Source organism: Cavia porcellus, unplaced genomic scaffold (genome assembly GCF_034190915.1).
Source record: "Cavia porcellus strain 051 isolate PalLab524CR breed Dunkin Hartley unplaced genomic scaffold, mCavPor4.1 scaffold_20, whole genome shotgun sequence".
Classification (NCBI taxonomy): domain Eukaryota; kingdom Metazoa; phylum Chordata; class Mammalia; order Rodentia; family Caviidae; genus Cavia; species Cavia porcellus.
This window is the reverse complement of record NW_026947503.1, coordinates 61,604,518-61,622,732: the sequence shown is the minus strand read 5'-3', so window position 1 is coordinate 61,622,732 and position 18,215 is coordinate 61,604,518. Positions and strand designations below refer to the sequence as shown.

General features: G+C 53.1%; 1 protein-coding gene across 4 annotated transcripts in view; it reads left to right on the top strand.

Annotated features, from left to right (window-relative positions):
• Positions 1-18,178, top strand: part of Lpin2 (lipin 2) — a 67,492-nt gene extending 49,314 nt beyond the window's left edge. For 2 of the 4 annotated variants that reach the window (XM_003464445.5, XM_013146701.3), the window contains exons 5-20: positions 1,090-1,197; positions 1,601-1,724; positions 2,766-3,093; positions 4,977-5,076; positions 9,585-9,772; positions 11,464-11,557; positions 11,941-12,010; positions 12,420-12,509; positions 12,886-12,953; positions 13,740-13,884; positions 14,239-14,387; positions 14,657-14,743; positions 15,297-15,449; positions 15,537-15,651; positions 16,208-16,311; positions 16,413-18,178. In XM_003464445.5, coding sequence (XP_003464493.2) covers positions 1,090-1,197; positions 1,601-1,724; positions 2,766-3,093; positions 4,977-5,076; positions 9,585-9,772; positions 11,464-11,557; positions 11,941-12,010; positions 12,420-12,509; positions 12,886-12,953; positions 13,740-13,884; positions 14,239-14,387; positions 14,657-14,743; positions 15,297-15,449; positions 15,537-15,651; positions 16,208-16,311; positions 16,413-16,557 — 2,068 coding nt within the window. In that variant the 3' untranslated portion in view covers positions 16,558-18,178. The remainder of the gene's footprint in view (positions 1-1,089; positions 1,198-1,600; positions 1,725-2,765; positions 3,094-4,976; positions 5,077-9,584; positions 9,773-11,463; positions 11,558-11,940; positions 12,011-12,419; positions 12,510-12,885; positions 12,954-13,739; positions 13,885-14,238; positions 14,388-14,656; positions 14,744-15,296; positions 15,450-15,536; positions 15,652-16,207; positions 16,312-16,412) is intronic. The other 2 variants (XM_023562721.2, XM_063231902.1) reach the window with 2 other exon arrangements.
• The last annotated feature ends 37 nt before the right edge of the window (positions 18,179-18,215 follow it).

Below are 18,215 nucleotides of genomic sequence, written 5' to 3'. Positions count from 1 at the left end.
GCAGGGCTCCCAGAAACACTCTTCTCAAATGAAATGTTTACTTTTGCACCCTTGAGCCTGTGATGGGTAGGGTCTTTCTGATTCCTAAAAATCAATGTATCTGCTGCCCTTAATCTCAGTCTCCTACTTTCCAGACAGGAAAAACAAGACAATTTTTTTTTTCTTTTTGCCAGAGTAAAACACAGAGCTGTGGTACCAGTGAAGTCCTTGTTCCCAAATGCAACTTCTGAACCTGGTCTTCACTATCTACATTGCTGTCAGCATTTCTGGTCTTCTGATCTATTACCAAAGTCACTGTTCAAGCCCTGCTATGGCCCTGGAGGGCTTCTCTAGCCCACAGCTCCAGAGCTTCCCAAAGTCACCCTATAGACTATTCCTAAAGGCTTCCAAACCACATGGTCAGGCACAAACATAGCTACAACCCCTTTTCTCAGTGGGACATAGTGTTTGACATACATAGTTTAAAGGAGGAGAGGTTTGATTTAGCGCATGGTTTCAGAGGATTGGGTTCCTGGCATCAGGAAGCAGTGTGAATGAGGAAGGGGCCAGGGACCTGACACAGCCTCCAAAGCCACAGCTCCACGGCACGGCACACACGCACACATGCGCACATACACAGCTGCTTTGCTCATCGCCTGTGCAGCCAGCTGACTGTTGGCTTAACCATCATACTCCTTCTGTTTCGTAGGACCCAAATGAAATATGTGTGCTGTAAGGCTTTAGTTGTGGCCCCAAGGGGTGTAAAAAGGAATTTTTTGCCCTTCTCTGTTCGTCCTGCGGTTAGTGAGTACAAAATTTTGGGGAAGGAGGTTAATCGTGTGGCTGCCTTTATTTTCATCGTCTAGATGGCTCATCAGTGGATTTGGGTGCCTCTTAAAACTAAGATGTACAGCTGAGGGTGGTAGCTCACACTTGTAATCCCAGGACTCGGGAGCCTGAGGCAGGAGAATCGTTGTGAGTTCCAGACCAGCCTGGGCTACAAAGTGAGCTCAAGGCCAGCCTGAGCTGCATAGAAAGACCCTGTCTCAAAAAGAGAAAAAAGAAAAAAACTAAGATGTACGTCATCCTTTCTGTCTTTCCCCTTCACAGAGGACCTTCCAGCACTTCCTTAAAAGAAGAAGAATATAAGGAGCCTCTGCGCTTTCACTCTGGGGATCACTACCCCTTATCTGATGGAGACTGGTCCCCGCTGGAGAAGTACGCATCTTTGGAAGCTCCTTTCCCTGGGGTAGGGGGAGGCAGGTGTAGCTGTTACCACAGCAGTGCTCTCTCTTCAGTAATCGCGACCTGGCCAACCCTAACAGGTCAGGGTCACTCCACCGCTCACAGGTCCTGAATCCTGGCTGTCAGTGCCCAGTGTCCACGGCACAGTGAGTCACAGTGGACAGGCTTGTTGTGGCCGTGCTGCTTACTCCACCCGCCGCCGCACATCAGCTGCTGACACGCAAAGCAACCACGCAAAGCTTCCCTTTGGGAGGGGAGAGCAGTCATGAGTGGCCAGCGCCAGGCGAGAGGACAGTACTGCCGTCCCTTGCAGAGCGCACGCTCCAGCCTCATGGCTCCCTCTGACACCATCCCTGTCCTTGCTCCTGTTTTCCAGGGCCTATCCCCAGGCTGTGTGTCCCAAGAGCGACTCAGAGCTGGAGGTGAAGCCCTCTGAGAGCCTGCTGCGGGCAGAGTCGCACATGGAGTGGACGTGGGGGGGCTTCCCGGAGTCCACCAAGGTAGGGTGGCTGCCAGAGCAAATGCAGTGACAGTGGCGCCCCCACGTGGCTATCAGCGGCAGCCCGGTCATAGGGTTTCAAGAGAAGGGATCCTACATAAGGACATTAAAGCGCTTAAAGGAAAATAAAATCTCCACACTGAAATTTCGCATACAAAATTGACTTCCAAAGCTTTTTTGCCAGTTTATAATGAAGGAAAAAAACCAGAAAAATACATATCTTAAAGATGTGTAGATGTACTGTTGAATTTAGTTTAGGGGCAAGTTTTTTGTTGTTTTTGACACAGGGTCTCACTATGTGACTCAAACTGGCCTTGACCCCACTACAGAGCCCGGACTGTCCTTGCAGAAAACAGTGATCCTCCTGCTTCAGCCTCTCTGGTACTGGCATTACTGGCGTGCACCACCACGCCAGGCTGAATTTAGTTTTTAAATGTAAACTTCGTTCACGTTTGCGTTTGTGCCTGGACCTCTCACTGCCCTGCCCTGACGTGTTTCAGTCAGGCGGTTATGTTTACTCAGTGCGCTGCTGTGTGCTGTCTCTCTCCAGTGAGTATTCTACACCCCTGAGTGTCAAGGCATACTGTCTTCCCATGCAGTCTTCCAAGTATGGGACAGTATAGGGACATCTGTCATCCCAGCATGCAGGAGGCTGAAGCAGGAGGATGGCAAATTTGAGAACAGCCTCAAGACTCAAAAAGCAGAAAAAGTAAATGTAACTTTTTTAAAACATAACTCTTATAAACACCATGATACAGAACAAGTTACAATTACTAGCTTTGCCATGATTTAATTATAAACTTTTACACAACAGTGTGTTTAATAACTGTGTTAAGTGGTAAATGAAAAGTTGGGTGTGTCAGCTCACACCTCTAATGGCAGTACTTAGGATGCTGAGACAGGAGGGTTGCCACAAACTTGAAGCCAACCTGAACTACATAGGTGACTATCTCTAACATGACAATGTACATGTGTTATATTAAAGAGCTAGACAGCAAGTACCCTTTAAATTGTTTGATTTTAAACAGTTTGCCTTTCCTAGGTTAGCAAAAGAGAAAGGGCTGACCATCACCCCCGCACGGCTATGATCACCCCATCAGAAAACACACACTTCCGGGTCATTCCAAGTGAGGACCGGCTCCTTCAGGATGAGGAGGAGGACGAAGAAGGGGCCCCTGCAGACCCTGTGCATGCCCTTCTGAAGCCCACACCCAGAGCTCCATGCACACATGCACAGAGCCCAACCGCCGAGGGGTCCCCGGAGCCTCTACAGCAGCCATTGCGGGAGGGAGACACAGAGCCCCCAGCTGGCGCCGCCTCAGCAGAGCCCAGACCTGTGGCCAAGGTGGACTCGCCGTCCAGGAAGAGAGGTAACGCATCTCAGCTCCACATCCCGGTGACCTTTTCCCCCACAGCAGCAAGGCCCCTTTCTGCCTGTGTCCCTGATCTGAGCTGTTGCCCTGTGTCCCAGGCGGCCTGGGCACAGTGACTGTGGCACCCTGGCTCCAAGCACAGGCAGGGAGACTCAAGGGGCGCAGCCAAGCAGCTGCAGGAACAGGTGCGCATCTCCTCCCCCATCTGGTTCCAGCCTGTGTCCCATGGCAGTCGGGTGTTAGGCAGATGATTGGGTGTGTGGGTAAAGGGTCACTGGGAGCATCGCGGAGGTGCCCTTCGTGGTGGTGGGGTGGAGTCCATTCACACAGGCAACAGTGCTGCTCTCCTGGGGAGCCTTGAGGCAGGGCTCAGCGCTGAGAGGAGGGCTCGCCATTCTGACCGGGCCTTGGAGCTCTTCTCTCAGCCAGCCCTGCTTCGCTTGTTTTCGAGTCCCAACACCGTGCCCAGGCTGCTGAGAACCAATTTAGCGCAAGTCTGCAGTCTCACTGGGAGGGGCACTGTGTAAAGTGACACCAGTGCCCTGTGGCGATCCAATCGCTGCCCACAGTGGCATGGCCTGCACCGGCCCTCGCATGCATCCTGACCCCAGTTCACTGCGAAAGCCTGAGGGAGATGGGGCCCTCACTGTGCTGTCAGCCTGGAGACAGGAGCTGCCCCCACCCCCGCCCAGTCCTGCTGTTCTGCCTCAGTGCCCCCCCCCCACTGGCTCTGACAGCTGTGGCCAGCATGAGCCGCATGTGTCACCTTAAACCTCCTCATATCCAGCTGTAGACAGGAGAGTAACCAAGTGAGATGAGGTCTAGTGACATCTATTCAAGGTACTAGTCCTGAATCATAATTTCCATATGCAGTCAATGGAAAAATAAGATAATTTTGTATTTCTTAGAGTAAGTGCATCTTTCACACTTCACACTTTTTTTTGAAAGTAGTGAAGTACAACAGAACAAGACAGAATAGAGCCAATTGCGACAGTGTAGTGAAATTGGTACAGAACTTCACAGCAGGTGACTGGGATCATAGTAATAGGTATCACAGTGTATTTCATTATCTTTACAGTAGTTCTTTCAATCATGTATATCAAAATAAAATAAATACAGAACATTATAGAACTTATCAAAACAGAATATTGAATAGAGCAGTACCATTAATCAGAATAAAGCAAAACAGTAATAAAAATAGTTGCCTTCAAAGAGATGGTAGAAGGAAATCCCCCTTATTTGCTATGGTCAACCTCCCAGGAGATGCTCAGATTTCTGGTTCCCATTTGCTAACGGGGGCACAGGGCAGGGTGGTAGGGGAAGTAGGATGTTTGACTCTAGGCCATGCACCAGTAGGTTCATTAATGCTCAGGGATGTAGGCTGGTTGCTTGATTTCCCAGCGTCCTAAGTTCCAGCATGGTGTGGATCTGAGGAGACACTAGTGGTTTTCACCCTGGAGGGGCCGCAATCTGCCACACAGCCGCAGCTTACCAGGGAGGCGAGCTGCTTGCTTGGTTTCCACAGTTCACACTTTTAAAATCTTTATTTCCGAGGATAATCTTTGGAATTGAGGTACTTGCATTTTTCTAACACACCTTCCTACTCCGGCCACCTGGGACTGTGTAGATTCCTGCTCCAGTTCTGGCTCGGCAGTGCATGTGCTTCCCCGTGTGCATCCTTTTTTTGGTACCAGGAATTGGACTCGGGACCTTGTACCGGCACCAGAGTTCCCTTGTGTTAGCTGGGATGCCAGAGAGAAACCGGACGGGCTTTGTCCACACCTGTGAAGCGCAGCCCAGGGCGCCTTTGTTTTGCACGGCTGTTTATTTTACCACCACATTGTAAGTTCTTAACATCGTGTATGTTTTCCTTAACACAGGCGTCCACAAGCGAAGCCAGCACCAGGGCCCTGACGACATTTACCTGGATGACTTGAAGGGGCTGGAGCCCGAGGTCGCTGCACTCTACTTCCCCAAGAGGTAGCAGCTCCATGGGTGCTGCGGGCGGCTCTGGGGGTCATCTGTCTCCTCCCTGCATGTTGCCTTTGGGGTGCACCTGCCCGTGGTTTAGGTGTCACGCAGTGTGTGTGTGGCTCAGGCTGGAATGGTGTGTGATTCCTCAACAGCTGGTAATGAAAGCATCTCTGGTACAGTTGGAGCAACACTGCCTACACCTGCACGACCACATGCGGCTTCAGATGAGCAGTTTTTACAATCAAGGCAAAGTCACCATGTTTTGAAAAACTCATTAGCATCTTTTTTATTCATTTTGTGTTTTTAAGAACACATCCTTGCTAGGTGTGGTGCATACATGTTATCCCAGCACTCTGGAGGCTGAGGCAAGAGTTTTGCCGAGAGTTCGTAGTGAGGCCCTGTCAAAAAAAATAAAAGCATGTCTTTATTTAACTATACCTTACCAAGAGTGCTTTCCCTCCCAGGAGGTCTGAGACCCCAGGCCTGGGCTGCTGAGACTGTTCTGGCCGTGCTCCCACAGAGGGGTCACACCAGCGCCCTCCCAGTCCTGCAGGATCTTCCCCTTAGAGCGACTCAAACCTGGGTCTCAAGTATGAGCCCAGGAACCATCTCCTGCGAGCATTCCAGCCTCACGGGGGTTCACGGTGTGTCTGCCCTGAACTGCCCGGCTTACTCTGCAGAGAGGACAGCTCTGCCAAGCCACATGTTTAACCACGTCTGAATGAAACCCTGAAAAGCGCATATCGACTTCACTCAGAATCTAAGAGCAGGATCAACATGAGCGTTGACATTTTCAACATATTTGGAAAGTTTCTTAAAATTCCTTTCTAGCTCTGTACCTTAAACTTTTCTCAAAATAGATTACATATTTCATTTGAAGTAATGGGATTATTAAAGGTGAGAAACCGTTAGATTTTTGTAATAGGAAAATTAAAACAAATCTAAGCATCTTATGGGGGAGTTTGGAAGCCTTCTATGTAGAGTATCATGTCCCCCACGAAAAGTGATAATTTAACCTCCTTTGTTACTTCTATTTTTTTTCTTTCTCTTGTCTAATTGCTCTGGTTGAAGTTTCCTGGACTATACTAAGAGTGGTGACAGTGGTCATCCTAGTCTTCTGAGTTTAGAGTGAAAGTTTTCAGTTTTTGTTCATTTAGTATGGTGTTGGCTGTTGGTTTGTCATAGATGGCTTTTATCAGATTAAGATAAAGACAATCTATTCCAATTTTTTTTAACAGCATAATATATTTATTGAGAGAAGGAAAGACAGATGGGGTCCTGAGTAGAATGCCAAGGACTTTCTTTTCTAGAGACTTACAGAGCAAAACCCTAAAGTGAGATGGGTCCAAGATGGGGAAAACCTGGGATCTTGCAAGGCAGATGGGCACAAGGTGGGACAGAACCATGGCCAACCAGTAAGGTTAATGGTTCAGGTAAAACTGGCCAAATCAGGGTCAGATGGGGAAGGGAGTCACACAGCATGCAGACCTGCTGACGGTGCAGTGGCTTTTCCTGTAGGGACTTCATCAGGTGATCCATACCTATTCAGAATGTCAGTTCTTAGGGTATGGTTGCGTTTGTTTTATCTATTCCAATTTTTTATAGGTTTTTTTTGTTTGTTTAATTTATGGGTTGATGCTTGTAAATTGGCTATGGTGAGTTACTTTATTGCCAGTATTTTAAACCTATGAAATGACTGCTTCTCAGAGGCGTCTTCCAGGTGTAGTCGGCTTTTGGATTTTGAGTCTGTTGGCAGAATCCTGCCTCTTCAGCTTACTGGGGCTGCGAAGTTGCTGCCTGCTTGGCCCAGCCTCTGGTTCTTTGGCCCTGGCCCACAGTATTTTCTGTGACCCTTAGGCAGTGCCAGGGTTGGTGTACCAGGAAGAACAGCTGGTTAGAGCAGTTGGGTCACTTTGGCTAAAGTGGTCCAATCTGCAGCAACAGTAGCATCAAACACAGCCACCAGCCAGTGCAGTTCCCTGCTCCCCTCCCCTGCTGTCTCTACAGGAAGGCCTCTGGGGCTGTCAGCATATTTGAATGGCTCCTCCCAGGCAGGGAGCCCTGACTTGAGGACAGGGCTGTGCTGGCCACCTCCTCTGCCCACACTGAAGTGTCTCTCTTCCCTCTCCCCGTGGGCTTCAGTTCTCACTGCAGGTCCTTCCTGGCTCCAGGCGGGCCAGTTCCCTCTTTCTCTTCCCTGTGTGGCTACAGTCCAGTGTCTGGACAATGACTCAGAGAAACTCTTTCTTCACTGGTTAGCACTCCGCCATCTTCCACATTTAACCTTACAAAGAACCAGCTCTTCAATTCATTGATTGTATTGTGTCCTTAGTCTCCATTGCATTAATTTCTGCTCTGATCTTTATAATTTCCTTCCTTGTTCAAGCTTTGAGCTTAACCTGTTGTTCTTTTGCTAGAAGCTTGAGGTTCAACATTAGCTTGTTTAGTTGAATTTATTCTGTTTGCTTGATACTGATATTCACCACTATAAATTTCCCTTGGAGGACTGTTTTCATTGTGTTCCATAGGTTCCAGTATATTTTGTTGGTATTATTGTTTAATTGTATAAATTGTCTAATTTCTTCTTTAACTTCATTTGTGACTCATTAGTTGTTCAGAGAAATGTTACTTAATTTCCTTATGTTTATAAAGTTCTTACAGTTTCTTTTGCTATTGATTTCAAGTTTCTTTGTACTGTGGTCTGATAATATGCATGGGATCATTTTAGTTTCTTTGCATTTACTTAAGCTTGTTCTGTGAGTTAGTATGTAGTCTGCTTTTGGAAAATGCCCTGTGTGTGGCTGAGGAGAATATGTAGTCTGATGCTGTACAGAGTGAAACGCTCTCTAGAAATCTACTAAGTCCATTTGTTCAGAGGTTGGTTCAGTTCTGACATCGCTGATTTTTTTGTTTGATCTATTTGTGACAGTGGGATACCGAGGTCTATTACCATTATATTCACACTTGTTTGATTTTTTTTTATGTCTAAATTTTTTTATATACTTGGGTACACTGGTATTTGGTGCATATATATTTATAATTGTTATCTCTTTCTCGCGGATTCTTCCCTTTACCAGGATGTAGTGACTTTCTTTGTCTCTCATAATCAGTCTTGGATAGAAATTCACTTTGTCTGCAAATAGAATAGCTACCCTTGCCTTTTTTCAGGTTCCTGTCACATGAAGTATTGTTTTCCGTCCTATAACTTTGAGTCTTTGAATCTCTTTTTGAATTGAAGGTGTTTCTTGTGTGTAGTATACTGTTGGATCTTGCTTCTTGATCCACAGGAGTCCCTGTGGGTTCCCAGGTTTGGTGACAGTGACCCAGGTGTTGGGGTCGGTGTCGTTCCTAGCCTGACCCTGCATCTCACCTGGCCTGACCCCGGGCTTGCTGATCTCTACTCAGCGTTGGCTGGGCTCTGGGCCCGTGAGGCCATGTGTTGGGCCGTGCATCCCGCTTTTTGCTGCTGTTTTGGAGGTTTCTTCCCAACCAGCTTTCTCTTGGTGCACACTCGGGCGCTAGTCTTTTTGAAACTGCTTCCTATTCATAGTACATCTATACTCGCGCTTAACTACTCAACTTTGAGATTGTTTTCAAAAGATTTTGTAATTTCATCAGATCTTATATATAATTCTTTTAAACAAACATTAAAAATACTGGCTTTTTAAATATAGTACACTTCAAGTTTTATAGCAGTATGGTAAGTATGACATTAAATACCTATTCAAAGATGTGGAATAGTAAACATTCATGACTAGGAAACACAAGGGCCATTTTTCTTTCAAATTTATGCTCCGTGCTGAGCGCAGTGGCACATGCCTGCAGTCCCAGTAGTTGGGAGCCTGAGGCCACAAAATTGAGGCCAGCGTGGATTACGTAGTGACTTCACGTCTAGCCTGTACTACATATCAATACCCTGTCACAAAATTCATGCTCTGGTACCAAAGGTTTCCATTCTGGTCACCTTCTGGAGCCTGGCTTCCCTGCTGTATCTAGAAACACAGTGCTGAGGAGCCGCATCTTTGGTTTGAGGCCTCCTGCCAGAAGGAAGATGTTCTTTCCGCCTCTCCCTCCTGCCCTGTCCTTTCTGGACGGGCGGAGCTGCCATAGGCTCCATCGCTGCCCCAGCTGTGTTGGAGGAAGGGGGACTCTGGAGATGCTTCTGAGCCAGCCCAGCCAGGACCAACCCTCTCCCTGCTGTGTGTGCACTAGGGGTCCCCCCACCCCCACCCCGGGAGCTGGGGCAGGTCATAGAAATGTAGATAAGTGCCTGCACTACTGCGCCTGTCATTAAATCCTAAAAGCCGCAGTTGACCAGTTTGTGTCATGGTGACTCAGCGAGGGGTACTGTAGTCCCAGCTGCCTCCCCAGCACGTTGCTGTCTACATCCCGTGACCCTGCACACATACATTCCCGACCCCATCACCCCCTTCCTTTGGGGAGCCCTGCTGCCCGTGCCCCGCCAGCCGGTGCATGAACCGCTGCCTAACAGAGCTTCCCCTGTGTCTGCACAGCGAAACAGAACCCGGCTCCAGGCAGTGGCCTGAGTGCGACACGTTTTCTGGCTCCCAGTCCCCGCAGTCGGTGGGCAGTGCGGCCGCGGACAGCGGCACGGAGTGCCTCTCGGACTCTGCCATGGACCTGCCCGACGTCACCCTGTCCCTCTGCGGAGGCCTCAGTGACAATGGGGAAATTTCTAAAGGTACACACAGCAGCCTGTGCACAGGCTGAAGAGCCCACGAAGGGATCCCCATGAAAGGATGCAAGCTTCAGGGAGCTCATGTGAGCAAGTCTCTTCCTGTGACAGGGAGGTGAGGGAGGCGTCCTCGAACCTACCTGCTGCGTTCCTGGGCAAGAGCTGAAGCCTCTGTAGGCCTGGGGTCCATGCCCTGTGGGAAGGCCCTCAGGGCAGTGCTCAGCGGCCAGGAAGCCAACGGCCCCGGTCCCTGGCCTTTCTGTCTCAGCTCCAGACAGAACAAGCCGCCCAAGCAGGGAAGGAACCCTGCAGAGCTGGAGGGTTGGGGGCCTTGGGGTAGCCCTGCCTGCCTGTCCCCGTGGGTATTACCTGAACTCCACATCTCCCCTATTTGGCAGTGGCTGACTGCTCCAGGCCAGCACCACCCCCAGCGCCCTTTCTGTGTCCCCCCACCCCAGTCTGCATGCCTGGCACGGCATGGCACTGGAGGGCCAAAGTCCCCCACCCTGCTCCCACAGTTCGGCCTTCTTCACATCTCTGCTTTCATCTTACAGAAATTAATGGTATTCTGTGGCCGCCAGTTCCTTCTGGGAACAGAATTAAATCAGCCACATTCTTTTTAATGATCCTCTGTCTTCACTACTTTTCTCTCATTGCTGAGATAAAATACCCAACACCCGAAGTTATAAGAGAAGTTTATTTGGCTCACAGTTCTTGGTGGTTTCAGGAAGTCATTGGCTAGCTCCCAGGCAGAATGACAAATGACAGCAAAAGCAAGGAACGTACGCAGCGTGTCTCTGCCCCTTTTATGCTCAATTTTGGCTGCTGGGATTGAGGCGGTGCCAAACCAGTGAGCCAATCACATGCCCTGAATCCCAGCATCCCACATCTACATCTGCCACCTCTGCAAAACCCCTGTCCTAGACCCTTGGTTTAAACATTGCTATGAGAGGGCGGAAAAGACAAAATTGGAATAAAATAGAAAATGATAAGAGTTTCTCATAAAAGAAACAATCCCCAAGGACCAGATGTGAGGGTCTGCGCTGCTGCAGGGCAGGCTCGGGCCCTGGGAGTGCTCGCCATGCCTGCCATGAGTTCTGGTCCTGGGGAGGGGGGGTGTCATATGCTCCCCACAGCCCAGGCAGTGAGGTCAGCGCCCTCTGCTCAGCACGGAGCTGCGCTTTGCAGAGTCACAGGGAACGTGCCCGTTGCTTTCCCCCTCACCCCTCACCTGCTGTGATGGATTTTCTAAGTCTCCAGCAGGCTTTGTCCTGTTGTTTGGGTTAGTAGGCTCAGGTTAGTTGGTTAGTTTCTTTAGCTGGGGGAAGCAGACAAAGCTGTTCTTTTTATGGGGGGGCACTGACATTTTGGCGTTCAGATTAGCTTTTTTTATAGGGGCTGGGGATACAGCTTAGCAGCACAGGTGCCTGCCTGGCAAATGTGAGGATGTGAGTTCCATTCCCAGTACCGAAAAGAAAGAAGATTAGTTATTTTGGGCAGGGATATAACTCAGTAGCACAGTGCCTGGCTGGCAAGGGTGAGGGCCTGAGTTTAATTCCTGGTTCCCCCCCTAATTTAGTTTGTTTTGAAAGGACTTATTTTAGCCTACAATTCCTGCAGTGTCAAATGCTGTGATAATCTGGTACAGGAGTGTCTGAGCTCCCTAACCAAACTGATCATAGTCATTCACCTTGCAGAGAGATTCATGGAGCACATCATCACTTACCATGAGTTTGCGGAAAACCCGGGGCTGATAGACAATCCGAACCTTGTCATACGGATTTATAACCGGCAAGTCCCCTGCTCTGCGCACTGCGGGTGTTCCTGCAGTTTTCTGTACAAGTGCTGTTGTCACCATCACACCTCCTCGCGCTGTGCCATCTGTCCCCTCACACTTGAGCAGGGGGGCCAGGACTTTGAAGGCGAAGCCTCAGCTTCGTTTTAAACGAGGCACTGCTGCTTGCGGATCTCTCTACCTCTGTCCCAGTTGGCGTTGTAGCAGGGACTCTGGTGTGAGAGAGATGCGGCCAGTTGTGCTTTTATGGGAAAGTGGGGGCAGTGCGAGGTGCTCCTTCTGTCCCTCCTCTGGCCCTCTTCCCCACTCCCCAGCCTGCCTGCCCCACGTGGCTCCCACCATCGTTGTGTAATGGTTTTGCACAATTTTCATTTCATAGCTACTATAACTGGGCCCTGGCCGCGCCTATGATCCTCAGCCTGCAGGTTTTCCAGAAGAGTCTCCCTAAGGTGAGCCAGCCGCCCACCTACTGAGCAGAACTCCCCAGTGTGCCCCTCAGTGGGTGCTGGTGCTCCTCTGGCAGGGTAGGGTTCAGCGTTGCTGCAGGTGGCCCCCACGGTGCTTCACGCCCAGTCTGCTAGGTAGCTGTGCTGTATTTCCTGTTACTTGCACTGACTAAGGCTGTGTGTGAAAGCACAGAGGTTGGGAGTGGGGAGCAGCTTGGTGCTGGAACAGGGCCATCACACTCAGGCCTGGGGAGGAGGTGGCAGCTGCAGAGCTCTTCTCCCGTCCCTGTAGGGTGAAGGGGGTGGAGAAGTGTGGCTCCTCTTCCTTAGGTTTCTTTCCAATCTTGGCATGACTAGGGAGGGGAGTGCTAGCCACCCAACAGCCCCAAACTGACCACATTAGTGTTTCCAGGCCACTGTGGAGTCCTGGGTCAAGGACAAGATGCCAAAGAAGTCTGGGCGCTGGTGGTTTTGGCGGAAGCGGGAAAGCATGACCAAGCAGGTAACAGACCGGGAGGCTGGGGGGCCCACGGGCTGGAGACGGGCCTCTTTGGTCTCACCCCAACCCTCTCGGTTGGGCTCTTTGCCATGGGCGATGGTCACCATTTCTGAGCGAGTTGCTGAAGTGACCCTGTCATCATCAGGCGTAGTCCCTGCTCTGGCTGGTGCTGAGCCCCCCAGGGTGGGGTCGCCTCTGCTTGGGACCTGAGCCCAGCTGCTTCTGGCTGTTGGGTGGTGCTCACCCAACAGCCATGGCAGTGTGTGACCCTTGGGCCCATCCTGGGGCTCCTGAGTCCCCTTGCAGTTGGGGTCCTGTGCCCACCTGAGGACACTGGTGGAGGGGCTTGAACACCACCACTCTCATCTTTCTCTTCCAGCTGCCAGAGGCCAAGGAGGGGAAGTCGGAGGTACCTGTGGCCAGTGCCATGGAGCCGGCCAGTGCCAGGTGGGCCCTGTCCCTGTCCACCCTCCCCTCTGTTCCACTCGTCGTGCTGCTTGGCTGTCACAGCAGTTGACGGGTTCAGCTTTAGGTAGCAGCGTCTCTGTCCTTAGACAGATGCAGCATTTGGTGGCCGTCATTCCCTCCTCAGGGACGGTCCTCAGCACAGGGCTGGGTACTTGCTTCCCTGCCCCTGGGAGCCCATGCCACACCCCAGGGCATGGGGTGAGGGCTGGGGCCATGGCACTCTTGAATCCCTCATGTCGGGGAGCCTTGTCCCCAGCAAGGGCGGCATAAGGGGGACCTCGGATTGGGGTCAGTCAGGGGCGCGTCATCGTCCTCTGACACCGAGTGGCGACTGAAGGCCATGGCTCGGGCTGCCCTGGCTCCTGCCCTGGTGTGGGCCATCAACTTCTGTCCCCACACATGCGCCATAGTGTCTGGCCCAGGAGTTTAACTCCTTGGATCTCGGTGTCACCTGGAAAGGCCGTGTGAAGCATTTCTCACAGCTTTTTAGAAGCCAGCAACATTGATGCTATTTTTCATTTGTACCTATGGAAATATACATACCCTTGCTAATAGCATTGACCAGGGTGACAGAAGAGGACTGGCCCGAGCCATTTTTATGTCCCTGTGCACAGCTGGGGCGGGGCTGAAGGGGCCGAGTAGCTCTGATCCGTGTAGCCCAGGAGCCACATGCACTAGAGCCCGGCGGTGGTACACTCTGGGCCTCAATGGCAGCACCAAGGGCCTGTGTGAAAAGCTGGGCAGTGACGGCTTGGTGTTCGCTAGACTGACAGAGGATGACACGTCGAGTGATGAGGGCTCCCAGGAGCTCGAGGAGTCCATTGCTGTGGAGCCCCTACCCACAGAGGCCCTGAGCCATGGCAGCAGCCCCTCGTACAAGAAGTCACTGCGGCTCTCCTCAGACCAGATTGTGAGTCCTGGGACTCGGGGCGCCAGGGACACCATTCCATCTGCTGCCACTGCTGTGCTCAGTCCCCAACCCAGTCAGAGCCCAGCCAACCCCCAGCAGGACTCGTTCCATGCTGCTGAGCATCCCAGGCCCGGCAGGCAAGGGAGGCACCTCCTTTGCTCCAAGGGCACCTGCTGGCCTGGGCTGCGGGCGCTGGGGGAGGGGGGTCCTGCCAGGAAGGTAGTGGGGCGGCTATGCGGGGGGTCACAGCAGCCCTAGGAAGCCCAGACTACACAGCCAGGACCCCTTCTCGGGGCTGAGCCCTGTCCTAAGCCCAGTCCTCCGCTCATCTGTACCCTGGTGCTTTCTGTAAAGGCGAAGCTGCAGCTGCACGATGGCCCCAATGATGTTGTGTTCAGCATCACCACCCAGTACCAGGGCACCTGCCGCTGCGCGGGGACCATTTACCTGTGGGACTGGAACGACAAGGTCATCATCTCTGACATCGACGGCACAATAACCAAGTGAGTGCGGCCTGTACCGTTTGTGCACAGGGTGGGGGGTTTCTCCATGCCGCTGCACCCCAGCATTCCCTGAGTGCAGCAGTCACAGTGGGCAGCTTTGGAAAGATGAGGTCACTCGGCCTCCGAATCCTGGCCTTAAGCAGGCCACAGAATTTTGGAAGAAGAGGGCGCAGCTGTTGGTCACCTCAATCCCTGCTGGCCAGGCTGGCTGCCCTGCATTGTAGAGCTCCCAGCCACTGGGCTCAGCCTCCTGACTGCCCCCACCCCAGGTCTGACGCTTTGGGCCAGATCCTCCCGCAGCTGGGGAAAGACTGGACACACCAGGGCATCGCAAAGCTCTACCACTCCATCAACGAGTGAGTTCCCACTGCAGCTGTCCTCACCCGTGTGCCATGCGTTCCTGACACAGAGTCCCACGCTCCCTACCATGTGTGAAGTGACGCCCGCTATCCTGGTGACCTGGGCCACCACCTCTCCTGGTGTCATCCTCATGACTGTGTCCTTCACCTGGGATCTATCAGGACAGCCGATGATCTGGTTCCTTTCCTGGGTGTTTTAAAATTCCATGTCCCTAAGCAGGTGGTGTGGGCGCAGGGGGCCCAGGAACATCCTCAAGGTGACTGCCTGGCCTTTGAGGTCCAGTTTGAAATGGGCCAGTCCGTGTCCCTGTGACAGGACCCTCACCTCTCCTGCTGGGGAAAGGACGACCCCCCCCCCCCCCGTCAAGCCCCGTTTTTCACAGCCTGTGTCCATACTTGGGGGGAATCTGTGAGCTGGCCGGCTGCCTTCAGAGCTCAGAGATTGCTTTTCATGTCTGGAGGAATAGTTGGCATCTTTTGGATGGAAAGCTGCGAGGTTCGTTTCCTGTCTATAGCACAGGGAGTGAACTGCATGTCCCTTGTCCCCCAGGAACGGCTACAAGTTCCTGTACTGCTCCGCCCGCGCGATCGGTATGGCCGACATGACCCGAGGCTACCTGCACTGGGTCAACGACAAGGGCACTATCCTGCCACGGGGCCCCCTCATGCTGTCACCCAGCAGCCTGTTCTCCGCCTTCCACAGGTGCCTCCAGGCGGGCGGGAAGGAGGCAGCCCCCCACCCCCTTCCACAGGCGCTGACACTAACTGCTGGCCTTGGTGACCTTCTCAGGGAAGTGATAGAAAAGAAACCAGAGAAGTTCAAAATCGAGTGTCTGAATGACATCAAAAACCTGTTTGCCCCCACCAAGCAGCCCTTCTACGCCGCCTTTGGGAACCGCCCCAACGTGAGTGTGCTGGCCCCAACTGCGGCGGAGTCCATGGGTCCCCCCTGCACCCATACACTTGGCTGTCACCACGCTACAGGGGAAGCCACAGGGCCGGATCTGCCCCAGAGCTACACGGTGCCCACCCAATCCACGACTCCGGCTTTGCCTTGCAGGATTTTGTTTTGTCCTAACAAGGACTGAACCCAGAGCCCTTGTGCTGTGCTGTGTCCCCAGCCCTTGTTGCTCGTTTGGAGACAAGGTCTCCAAACTGCCCAGCCAGGGTTTGGGTTAGAATCCTGCCTTGGCCTCCCAGAGAGCTGGGATGGATAACCATGCCAGACTCCGCCCCAGGTTCTAAGCTGTGGCCTTGGAGAACCCCAAATCCAGGCTGAAACACGGTTCCCCCTCTGGGTCATATTGTAGGTTCAGGCTTCTCTCAGCTGCTGGCTCCCCCCATTCCAGCATCCTGAGGCCTCTCAGTTGTGGGCAGAACTGCAGTCCCCATGCTCGTGGTCCCTGTGAAGTCTTCCGTCCGATGAGCCTGTGTGGGGCTCACTTCTGGTCTCTCCTGCAGGACGTCTATGCCTACACACAGGTCGGCGTCCCGGACTGCAGGATCTTCACCGTGAACCCCAAGGGAGAGCTGATCCAAGAAAGGACCAAAGGGAACAAGTCCTCGTGAGTTTGCCTCGGGATGTGGGGTGTGGGCCGCCCAAGGGCTAAACAGGGGCAGCTGTCCCTGCCGTCTGCAAGGAGGGTAACTCCTGTGCGTCCTCCAGGTACCACAGGCTCAGTGAGCTGGTGGAGCACGTGTTCCCACTACTCAGCAAGGAGCAGAACTCTGCCTTCCCGTGCCCCGAATTCAGCTCCTTCTGCTACTGGAGGGACCCCATCCCTGCCGTGGACCTGGACAACCTGGCCTGAGGCTGGCCCACAGCCGCCCACCTACCCTCTGCCTTGTACCCTGGAGGAGGAGGAGGAGGAGGAAGAGGAAGAGGAGGAGGGAGGGCTCACCATGCCCTGAGCTACAGGACTGAACAGGAGGCACAGGAGCCCTGCAGCAGACAGGGGTGCAGCACGGAGCTCCTCGGCCCTGTGCCCCATGAGCCCGCCTGCCCTTCTACCCCAGCCTGGGCCGCCAGACCATCCAGTCCCAGGGGGAGAGCCCTCTTTGCACACACTGGTTACTCTGTAGAGCCACGTGCAGGGAGAGCGGCACAGCTGAGGGCATCCCAGGAGGCCAGGCCTTTATCCTGCTCCACGCTGGGGCTGCCTCAGGGGCCCTTGGGTCTTGCTGAGCAACAGGACTTCCAGTCCTCTGTGCTTCCGGCTCACCAGGAGCAGGGTGGCACTGGCTTCAGGGCCAGCAGCACCAGTTCTGCATGTGAGGTCAGGGGGCCTATTGAGACCTGCAGGGACACAGCCATTGTGGTCACTGTAGCACAGGTAGCGTGGCCCTGACAAGCTCGTGTTGGACACCAGATCGAGCAGCACTGGTGATGCTCCCTGTGGCAGTCATGGCCAGGAGGCTGCTTGAGGGGGGCTGAGGGGATCCCCCGCAGCCTGGGGCCTGGTTCTGCCCTGCAGGCCATGGAAGGCAAGGACCCAGTCAGTGTCCACACAGTCACATGGGGGCTTGAGTTCATGTTCTCCCAAAGTGAGACGGAGGGAACACTGGAGACCTGGAGGGCACAACCCTGCTTCCCCTGCTGAGGGGCAGCCTCAAGCCCCTGTGGTCCCTGTGCCCTCAAGGCTCCTCTGCACTTCTGCCTGGGTAGTTTGTCCCCATTCCCCACAACACTTCTCAGACACGGGGCCTCCCAGAACGCCTGGCTGGGGGCTGGACTCCACGTGTCCCTGTGTCAGCAGCCCCAATGTGGTCAGGCACTGCAGAGGGGACACAGGCCGATGCCAAGCCGTGCTGTGGTGGGGCGGAGCCTAGGTCTGAGCCGGAAGCCCATTGCCATTTGGTACAAATGACATTCGTTCTTTCTGTGAAAGAGAGATGCCCCATGTATTTGCACACGACCCTCCGGGTGAGGCAGGGTCACCGCTGTCTTCCAGTGCCAGGTGCGCCCCTGGGGAGACCCCTTCCTGCCTCCGGGCCACTGGCTGCAGAGCCCGGCCCAGCATCAGCACTGTTGACCTTGAGCATGCTACGGGGCTGTCCCCAGCACCAGCCGCTGCCCCACATAACGGTTAGGGGTGCGCTGCGGCCCTCTCTGGCATCCCCTGCCCTGTCCTCTGGGATGAGCTTGCGGGAGGCTACATTCTGAGTTGGGTTAGAGTAAGCGTCCTTCCCAGGCAGGAGGGGCTCCCGACGTGGCCTGAAGGTGGCGAGGATGCCATTCTTCCCCACATAGGAACCCAGCCAGCTGGCGATAAGCCCGGCTGCAGGTAGCAGTGTCACTAGTAGTTGTCAGTTCATCGGTAAGTCAGCGCCATCCTCTGAGCTGTGGCAGACATCTCTAGATGAGTGGCTGGTACTCTGATGCAGTGTTTGATGTTCAAAACAAAACGTTACAACAATAAAGCATAAAGCAGAGCGGTTTGGCTCTTTCTTCCAGGGACATTAAAACCAT